At 19.6% G+C, this 11356-nt stretch overlaps 2 protein-coding genes across 2 annotated transcripts; one reads left to right on the top strand and one right to left on the bottom strand.

The window, feature by feature from the left end:
* Window positions 1–1829: 1829 nt before the first annotated feature.
* Window positions 1830–2930, bottom strand: PGSY75_1133300 (putative LEM3/CDC50 family protein; the record flags this gene model as incomplete). Its single annotated transcript, XM_018786451.1, has 1 exon — window positions 1830–2930. One exon carries the CDS (start codon window positions 2928–2930, stop codon window positions 1830–1832), a length of 1101 nt encoding a protein of 366 aa, XP_018641246.1.
* Window positions 2931–5402: 2472 nt separating this feature from the next.
* PGSY75_1133200 (hypothetical protein) lies at window positions 5403–11295 on the top strand (the record flags this gene model as incomplete). Its single annotated transcript, XM_018786450.1, has 2 exons — window positions 5403–10863; window positions 10979–11295. The coding sequence occupies 2 exons, from the start codon at window positions 5403–5405 to the stop codon at window positions 11293–11295; spliced, it is 5778 nt and encodes a 1925-aa protein (XP_018641245.1).
* Between the last annotated feature and the right edge of the window lie 61 nt (window positions 11296–11356).

Genomic DNA, 11356 nt, shown 5'->3' with positions numbered 1-11356 from the left:
TTATATATTTTTTTTTTTTTTTTTTTTTTTTAATATTTAAAAAAAAAATCTAAAAAAAAATTAAATAAAAAAAAATACATAAAAAAAAAAAAAAAAAAAAAAAACCTGTGTACGTATAACGTTTGTGTAAAGTTTTCAAAACAAGGTGTTATATATATTATATATATATATATATATTATAATATATTTATTTATATATTATTATATATTTTTTTAATTTAATATATTTTTAATATATTTATTACATATAATTATCGAATAAAATCAAAAAATCCCATCGAATATAAAAAAGAGAAACACAAAATATTAATATATATATATATATATATTTATTTAAACAAAATGATCTGTTTTTCTGACAATTTTTTTTTTTTTTTTTTTTCCCTTACTGCATGCTATATATACAGAACAAGGGATTAATTTACCACTACGAAAACAAATAAAATAAAATAGAACCAAATTAAATTAATTCATATAATAATATAAAATAAATAACACGAAATGAAAAATTGGAAAATCATTGAACTTGTTAATTCATAAATTTAAATATATATATATATTATTTTTTTTTTAATTTATATAAGAGGAAAGTTGTTTTATTTAAACTGTGTAAATATTCTACCCATAACAGTTCACATAAAATATATATATTAATAAGTATAAAATATGAAAAAAATATTTAAACACATTTATGTGATCATATAAAATAAATCAAAATTGATAAAATATGAGAAAATATGAAAAAGATAAAAAAAAACAAAAAAAAAAAAAAGAGACTTTCAATAATATTATAAACAGATAAATTATATCTATATATAAAATAAATATATTTATTACATATTTATTTATTTGTAATTCTCAATTATAGACGAATACATTAAAACTTTTTGCTTTTTTTTTTTTTTTTTAATGTGGAAATAAAAAAAAATATATGTTATAAACCATATATTTTTATGTAGAAAAAGGAAAAAATTTGAATAATATAATGTTCTTTTCTTCAACTATTCAAAATTAACAGGAGGTTGAGAATTTTGTATACCTAGATCAATTTATATTATTTATTTATTATTTTTTTTGATTTTTCTCTTTGTCAACACACCTTTTAATATTTAAATAACATGCACATTAAAAAAGAAAAAAAAAAAATATATATATATATATATAATTAAATAACAAGTATATTTAAAAAAGCAAAAAAGGGAACTGATTAAAGAACCGTGGATTTAATTCGAAAAAATATAATAAATTGTTAATAAGCTGGTATATACATATACATATATATATATATATTTTAGCTGTGATGTGTTTTACTTATATAACATCAAATACATTTATAATTTGATCTTTTATGCAGAAAAAAAAATCAACTGGTTTATTTAAAACTTTTTATAGTTGCATATAATATCGTAAAATAACATGCATGCTAAATAAAAAAATAAAAAATAAAAAAAAAAAATAAATGATAATATAATAATAAATAAAACTATATAAGTGTATCTGTTCTGTTATTGTTCATCTCATTTATTTTGTGTTTTATTTAAAAAAATAAAAAATTGACATTTAATAGACAAGAATTAAATATACAACAAAGATTATAAATATTGAGACAAAATAAAAAAAAAAATTATTATATATATTAAATGTGATGAAACGATTTTGTCTGAATTTTCTTATGAATTCGTTTGGTTATAAAAGGGGTATCAAAATAACACATTTTAAAAATTTTGAAAATCAAATAAGAAATCATTTTTTAAAAAATATATGACGACATTTACAATATATATATATATATATATTTATTTATTATTTTTTTTTTTTAGCGTACTATTTCATTTATTTTCATGCTTATTCATTCTTATAAGATAAAAAATACATAATATCAAAGCAATGATCGAAATGATTATAAAAATGAAACCAATTAAGAATGTTCTTATATAATATTGCGAAGTTGAAAGAACAATAATTTTTGTATCATTAATTTTGAAATTATTTTCTATATAAATATAAAAAGGAAATTTCAAAGGTATATATAATTTACCATATAAACGTTTAATATAATTAAGTGCAGATGGTATCATCCAATTAATAAAATGGCTGTTTTCTATAGCTTTTCCTGCTTGATTATATTTTAATGTTTGTGGTAAGACAAGTAACTTTTCATTTGTTTCTTTATTTTCTTGTAATCGTTCATATTGTATGTCTGGATCCATCCAGAAATATATATGATCTTTATATAATTGTATATTTTGAGGTGTTGGATTTTTAAAAAATTGTCTATAATATTTTATTGTTATATCTTCTACATTTTGTTTTAATGGTAATGGTGTTGGAAAAGGAACTTCATCTGGTTCTTTATCATAAAAAATATAACTATCTGTAAATATATTCCATGGGAATATACCACATGGATGTAATAATTTTTTTTTTTTTTTTCCTTCGGAAAATGTAATTAAAGGATAACATTCTTCTAATTCTTCTTTATTTAAAAATATATTTCCATTCAACTGTTCTTTTTTCATACCACTAACAAATTTATAATGATTTTGTTCTATTCCAAGAATTTCATAATGTACATTTATATTACCATTTAATTCTTTTAAATTCTTTTGACCTTTACATTGTTCTGGGGTTACTTTTATAATTGAATATTTTGTATAGGTTTCACCTTTATATTCATATGGTATTCTACATTCTATATATTGTGAACTTAATATTAATATTAAAATACCAACTGATAAATTTAATATAAATAAAAACATTAAAAAATATATTATTGATGAATATTTATTTATCCATACAGGACCAACTACTCTTTCCATTTTATACCACTTCACAAAACTGTACAAAAATCTTACAAACCTGGAACTCTTCTTATAATAAAATTTTCTCTTCTTTTTATATAAAAACATGTCATTTTTAAGTTTACTCATTGTGTATACATCAAAGGTTAAATTAATACATATATATATATATATATATATATATATTATTGCATATTATATATTAGTATATTAAAACAATTAACATCATATTTATTTTTATTGAGAAGGCACATAACTGTTATAATATAACATATCACCTTATTGGTTGTGCTTATATATTAGCTGCATATTATAATTTTAAACCTAAAAAGATATAAATTGATAAATTATATATATATATATATATATATATATTTTTTATTTTTCAATTGGCTCCATGTTGTAATTACATTTTCAGCTACATTCCTAAACCTTTACAACTTCTGTCCATTTATGAACGAAAACAAAAAAAAAAAAAAAAAATAAAACATATATACAGATAAATAATATTTACATGCTTTATTTTTTATTCGAATTAATTTATATTCATTTATATTAAAAAATATATATTTATTTTTTTGACATTTTATATTTATTAAAATGAATAATGCACTATTATTTCTTAGAAGGAAAACTTACAAAAAAAAAAGAAAAAATAAATATTTGATCTAACAAATGTAATTATATATATAATTTATATATATATATAATTATTACATGGTATATATTTTATTTTATTTTATTTTTTCTGTGTTTTTTCCCCTGTCCCATAACATAATATAAGAAAAAATTGAAAAATCATATATATGGAATTATATTACCAGGAAATATTATACTCATGTTGACAAGTAAAATATGGTATATAATTTTTTATAAGTTACCATATTTTTCTTTCATCAAATCATTTAATATTAAAGACTAAAGAAAAGGTAAATATATTTAATATTGATAGAAAATTATTTTTATTCTATGGATTTATTACAAAGGTAATGTTGAAGAAATATACATACTTTCAATATTATATATGTGTACACATTAAGATAAATATGTGTATAATTTTTAAAAAATTATATATTATAATCTGTACTTGAAAATGTAATAAATGTATATTAAATTCTTTATTCATACATTTATAGTGTATTCATTCGATTTTATATATTTATGTATTAAAAAGGATTTATTATTTTTATTATTTTTTTGGAGGTGGAAAGAAGAATATAATTCAATAATTTAATATCATTAAAATTTTTGCTAAAAAGGAAATAAAAAAAAATAAAAAAATAAAAAAAAGGTTGAAAATTTAATTTTTTTTTAATCGTATTTATGTTTTTATCAAATAATACATAAATAATAAGATCAAAGCTATATCTTATAAAAAGATATAATTTTTATGTGTTTAATTGGAAATAAGTTTTTTTTTTTTTTTTTTTTTTTCTTATTATTATTATTTAATTTATTTTAGTTTTATATAATATTATTCGAATGACAAAAATATATAAAATAAAATTATTAATCGAATTAAGAAAATAAATATATAAATAAATTAATTAAAAAACAATAGTAATCTGTAAATAGATGCTCGAATAAAAATAATACTAGAATGAAAAAAAAAAAAAAAAAAAAAAATACAAACCTTATATATATTATTATTTCATTTAAAATTACTTTTAATATTATAAGCATTTATAATATATTTTCATTCATTTTTACTTCTTTTAGAATTTTTTTTTTTTTTTTTTTTTTTTTTTCTTCCTTTATACTATGATCATAGTACACCATATAGGTATTTATATATATTTTATTTACACATTTTTATTTCATTAATTTATTTTTTATTTTCTCAAGAATCATATGTGTATTATATAATTATATGCATATGATAATACTTATATGAAGCATAAAAAATAGTTGCATTATAATAACCATATTTTTATTCTTTTTTAATAAATATATATATTTATTATATATATATATTATATATATAATAATTTCTATTATATTGTCAAATCTATTATATAATATTTTATTATACTTTTAATATTTCAATTTATCTTATTTTTTAAATTATTATATTGTGCAATAAAGATACACCAAAAAAAAAAAAAAAAAAAAAAAAAAAAAAAAAAAAAAAAAAAAAAAAAAAAAAAAAAAAAAAAAAAAAAAAAAAAAAAAAAAAAAAATCTAATAATATATATATATATATATATTATATATATATAATATTAAAATAATATATAAAAATAAAAAGATTATTTACGAATATTCACATAAAAATGAATAAAATAAATATCATATATAAAAATATATATATATTTATTTTTATTCACTTGTTATTTTTTCACCATATTTTATTCTTTCTTAATATTCCCATTGTACACATATTTATATATACAATAAATGTGAGATCAAAATTAGAATGTATAATAATTCTTTGTAAGAATTTATTATATATTTCTTAATAATAGTCAAATATATATATAATATATATATATATATATATATATATATATATATTATATACATATTATTTATTTGCTTGCTTTATTTATATTTTATTTTTTTTGGTTTTAATCTAGATGCTTTTTTTCTTTATATGCAATAATGGAAAAATATTTTATGAAAAAAATAAAAGGAGTATTTTCCACTTTTAAAAAGGATAACCCGAACAATAATAATAATAACAATAATAATAGTAATCGTAATAATGATGATAATAATTACCGACAATTTATCCAGGAAAAAAATTCCTCCATTGAAAACCAAACAATCGTTGAAATGACGAATGATGCATATAAACAAGAAAAAGATATAAACTATTTCTTATCTGAGAATAAAGAAAGAAAAGAAGAATCTAACAGTAATCTTAAAAAGAAAAATCTTAAAAACAAAAATCACAAGAAGTTTGATAATAATGAGAAGGATATTCCAGGATTTAGTAAAAAAATGAAATATGCCAAATTATATCAAAAAGAAAATATGTTGTCAATAGATAATTATATAAAAATAAATAAGAAACATAATTTAAATTTTGTAAAAAGGAAATATACGAAAAGAAAACTTATGGCTTCCAATATACAAAATATATGTAATTTTATAACAATCAAAAATAAAAATGAGACTAGAACTAAGAAAGATCAAAGTTTAGAAGATTATAAGGAAGAAAATAAAAGCACACCTTACAATGAAGAAGAAAAAAAAATGAATTTACAATATGAGGAAGAAGAACATAACAATGAAAATGTAGCACAAGAAATAAAAGGAGGGAAAAGAAAAAGGAAAAAAAAATTAGATAGGAATCAAAATATTATGAAGGAAGATAATTTAAATAATGATGTATTGGGTGAGGATATTCTCATAAAGGGACAATATGATAATAAAAATAATAATAAAAATAATAATAATAATAATAATAATAGTATGAATGAATATAATGTATTGGATGATCCTTCCAATATTCAATTTCATAAAGACACATCATTGAAAAACCAAGGAAAGAACAAAGATATATTCAAAAATTTAAAAACGAAAAATATTGGTATATATGATAAAAACAAAAACACTTCTTTAAAAAATTATGGAAAACAAAAAAAGATTAACCGTATTGATGAAATTTTTAAAAACTTAATAGAGAAAAGGAAAAAAAAAGAAATGAGACAAAAATATATGCTCAAAAAAAAATCTCTCATAAATAATAATAAAGGAAAAACGAATGAAAATTATGAACGCGAACAAGTGGAAGGACAAAAGGATAACGATGCTTATGATGGTTTTGAAGAATTGGATGAAAAGTTAAAAAAGGAAAGCGAAGAAGAAGAAGAAGAGGATGAAAAAGAGGATGAAGATGAAGAAGAAGAAGAAGAATATGATGATAAAAATGATGAGGTAGAAAAAAAACAAAAGAATCATAAAAATAACAAAACATCAAATAATACATATGACAACAAATCAGATGATTATCATGGTAGAAATACACACTTATTGAAAAAAGAAAAAAAACAACGAACAAAAAAAGATAGTAAAAAAATTCTTCCTATGATTGATGAAAACACTATAGAAAAATGTTACAAACAAATGATGATCTTTGCCGAAAAATTTAGTTCCTTCAAAAATAAATTTGATCAATATTATAATACCAATGAATATTGGAATTTAAAGAAAAAAGGGAAAAAAAGAAAAAATTCACTAAACACTAGTAATAAGGAAAATATGGAAAATGATTTCTTTGATGAAGATTGTATGAAAAAAGAAACAAACGAACTTGAAGAATTAAACAAAAATATACAGAAACTTTTAAATGCAAATATGTCTAATGATATAAATATAGATAAAATAAACGAAATTAAAAAATATACACAAGATAATCATAATAAAAATGTTATGAAAAATATAAATATTTCAGAAAGTATCTATTTTGATTGTGAAAATACAAGTGCTAAAAAAAGAAAATGTTCTGATAATGCTAGTGTTAGTACAAATGAAGAAAATTTAAATAAACTTCTTGAGTATGCCACAAATAAAAAAAATAACATGATTAATTCTGAAGATGACATAAAAACTGATGAGGAATATGAGCAAGAAAAGAAGAAAAAAAATAAAAATAAAACTAAGAAGAAAAACAAGAGAAAAAAAGAAAAATATGATGATTTACAAAAATCAAATGAAAACAACTCAATGGAGGATATTGATTTGGTAAGAGAAAATCAGGAAGAGAGAAAGGAAGAAAATAAACAAATTAAGATGGTAACACAAAAGAAAGGCAGAAAAAAAAAGAAAACTGAAAAGGTACAAATAGTAAATGATCAAATTGAAAAGGTACAAATAGTAAATGATCAAATTGAAAAGGTACAAATAGAAAATGTACAAACTGAAAATATACAAACTAACAATGTACAATATGAAAAAATGCAAAGTGAAAATTCCCAAATTGACAATCTACAGAATGATAATATACAAACTGAAAATATACAAACTAACAATGTACAAACTCAAAATGTACAAACTCAAAATGTACAAACTAACAATGTACAAACTCAAAATGAATCTTTTAAAATTGAGACAACTGACAATGTTGTAGAAGTAAAAGATAACCTAAATGATAAAAATTTTGAGAATCCAATAGAAGTATCTAATATTTCGAATGAATTTTCTGAGGAAGAAATGAAAATTTTCAACAACACAAATGGTAATATCGATAAAGATATAAATATGATAGATATTCCACATGAAGATTTGAATAAATATATAAAAGATGAACTAAATATCAATGAAAATAACAATAATCTTTTAAATATCCAAAGTGGTGAAATCATAGAATATGCTGCTAGCATAAAAAGTGATAACATAATTAATGATCCTGAAGAGGATGCTTTACCAAGAAACGAAACAATCAATATACTCAATCATGAACATGTACCAAGTAAAGAACAAGAAGAAGAAAAAAATATTTTAAATGAACAAGAATTAAATGATATAAAGGAAGAAAGGAAAGAAGAAAATAATATTGATTCCAAATTACCTTATTTTGCTATAGAACAAAGAAAAAAATTAATTAAAGAAACAAACCGATTTTTTAAAATGTATAATTTACATTTAAAAATTGAAAAGTTACCTATTAATATTCCATATGATTTAAAACTACTCATGCAAAAAAAAAAGAAAATTGCCGATATTATTAATGATTACAAAATTGTTTTTAAAACATTAGAGAAATATGCTCAAAAGGAAACGAATATTTCGGAAGAACAAGATGGAGAAGAAAGAAAACTGTCGCATGATAATCTAGATAAACAAGAAGGACAAAATGGTGATAATGATATTAATAGTAATAGTAATAATATTAATAGTAATAATAATGATTTATTTATTGATCATAACGTAACAAATAATGTGGTGCAATATACAGATGGAGATGAACAAAATAAAGAACAAAATAAAGAACAAAATATATCTTCTCAAATAGATAAAGAAAGTGTAATTCTTACAAATAAGGAAGAAACAGTTGTTGATAAAAATAACATATCATCTGAATTGAAGGAAGAAAATGAAGACAAAGAAAATAAAGAAAATATCACAAATAAAGATGCTGATTTATCTCTTGATGTAAATGCTCAAATGAATGAAAAGATACCCAAAAGAAGAGGAAGGAAAAAAAAAATAGAAAAAGAAATAGAAGTACAAGTAGGAAAAAGAAGAGGAAGAAAAAGACAAACTGAAGATCTATTAAATGATAATAACATTAACGATGATAGCTTATATTATCTGAGTGATAATTCTAAGGAATTAATAGAAAAGGAATTTAAGAAGTTTATGAACATATTTGAAAGCATTAACAAAATTGAATCAAATGAGTCAAATGAATTAAATAAATCAAATGAACCAAATGAATTAAATAAATCAAATGAACCAAATGAATTAAATAAATCAAATGAACCAAATGAATTAAATAAATCAAATGAACCAAATGAACCAAATGAACCAAATGAGAAAAATATCAAAACCGTTTCTAATATGAAAGATACTTTTAATGATCAACAAAAGGATGAAGTTATTGATGATGCTACTACATGTACATTTATGGATCTAAATAATTGTACATTTGGAGATAACAAGAATAACATAAATGAAGAGAACAATAATAATAAACAAACAAGCAAAGAAGAACAATGCCAACCAATTGATAATGATATACAAAAGGAAACACAAAATTCTGAAAAATCAGAATATTTTGAAAAATATGATAATTCTTTTATTCATCAAGTTATAAACGATTTAATACATAATAATAAAGAAGAAGAAAATTATATAGAATATTCAAATATAGATAATGAAGAAATAAAATATAGAAAATTAAACCAAGTAATAACAAACCTAAAAATAAAAGAAAAAAAAATTGACTTAATTTTAAGTAATAATTTAAGCTTTTTCAAATATTCCTGTATGTATAGAAAGCGTCAATTATTACATGAGAAAATGTTAGGAAATTGGAGTTATGTAGAAAATAAAATTAATAGAAGAGATGATATTAGAAATAAAAATTTGCCTTTTCAATTATTAAAACTAGAACAAAATATGTTAGAAAATATTACTAAATGTTATGATGATATATTATTAGAAGATTTTTCTGGTATTATTATAACGTTAAATACAAATTCTTTTGAAAGAGAATCAGATGGAAAAATTATTAATGTGTCAAAAGTTATATGTGGATGTTTAATTGAATATCTAAATAATACATCTGAATTAAACATAAAATGTATATGGGCACATCCATTTTTAAATACAAAATCTACTTATTACATTTTATGTGCATTCTTACCTAGGGTTATTTTAGAAGCATTTTTAAATAATACAGGAACATTACATAATGATACAATTGATAAAGATAATATAAATAATGTCAATTCTGAAAAAGGAGAAGTGATAGAAAGTATGAATTCTGAAATAGGTGAATTCAAAAATTCTGAAAAAACAGAAAAAAAAAAAAAAACAAAAAAAAAAAGTTTTTATGATAGATTAAATGAATTAGATATAGAAAAAATCAAGAATGATCATCATGAAAATGATAATATAAATAATTCTCATAATAATATTATCAAATTAGAAGATGAATATTTCTCAAACTATTCTACATATGAATATCCTTTAACTCATCTTTTAAATTTTAATAAAGAATGTGCATATGCCTTAAATTATAATCAGAACCTTTTCAAAGCTAATGAAAATAAACAAGACAATATCATCAACACATGTAATAATATGAAAGATCATAATAATTGTAAGGATAATAATACATTATCTTCTAAAAATAGCAATAACAAATTTTTGTATATAATATTTAGTGATATTGATATATTTCCAAGACAATGCTATTTAATTTTATGTTCTTACAAGTATATGTGTTTAAATATGCACTATGATACAGATAATTATTCTGTTCATTATGATTTAGAAAATATGAAAAAAGAAAATGTGGGCAAAACCACAGAGTTATCTAATAGTTGTCCTTGCAAATGTATGAAGTCTATTCCCGATGATTCGGAGGAATCCTATGAGCGTATAATAGGTACAAAATGAAATATATATATATATACATATACATATGTATGTTTTTTTTTTTTTTTTTTTGTGTATAATAATTTTTTAATCAAAATGTTAATATATTTTTTATATTTTATTAGGTTTGAGTGAACTTTATATGTATTATATGATACCCAAAAAGGAGGAAAGGGAGAGTCTCGGTCTACTAAAAAGAAACGGTTGGAGAGATTTAATTTGCAGTACCTTTCTTGAAGACGTACATGAAAATATTAGTAGTATCTTAAAAATTAAAACACATATTAATAAGGTATCAGAACATATATCTGTACAAAATAGAATATATGAAAAACGCTACACACCTATATATATAAATAAATATGAGTGGTGTGGATTAAAATTGAAGGATATTCGTAATATGCTAAACGAAGATTTTAATTATGATGGCCACGATAAATGATCCATAAAAAATTAAATGGGACATACACATATGCAAATATATATATATATATATGTATTTA

The sequence above is a fragment of the Plasmodium gaboni genome, chromosome 11 (genome assembly GCF_001602025.1).
Source record: "Plasmodium gaboni strain SY75 chromosome 11, whole genome shotgun sequence".
Classification (NCBI taxonomy): Eukaryota; Apicomplexa; class Aconoidasida; order Haemosporida; family Plasmodiidae; genus Plasmodium; species Plasmodium gaboni.
Note: the sequence above shows the minus strand (reverse complement) of the source record. Positions and strands in the feature narration are given on the sequence as shown.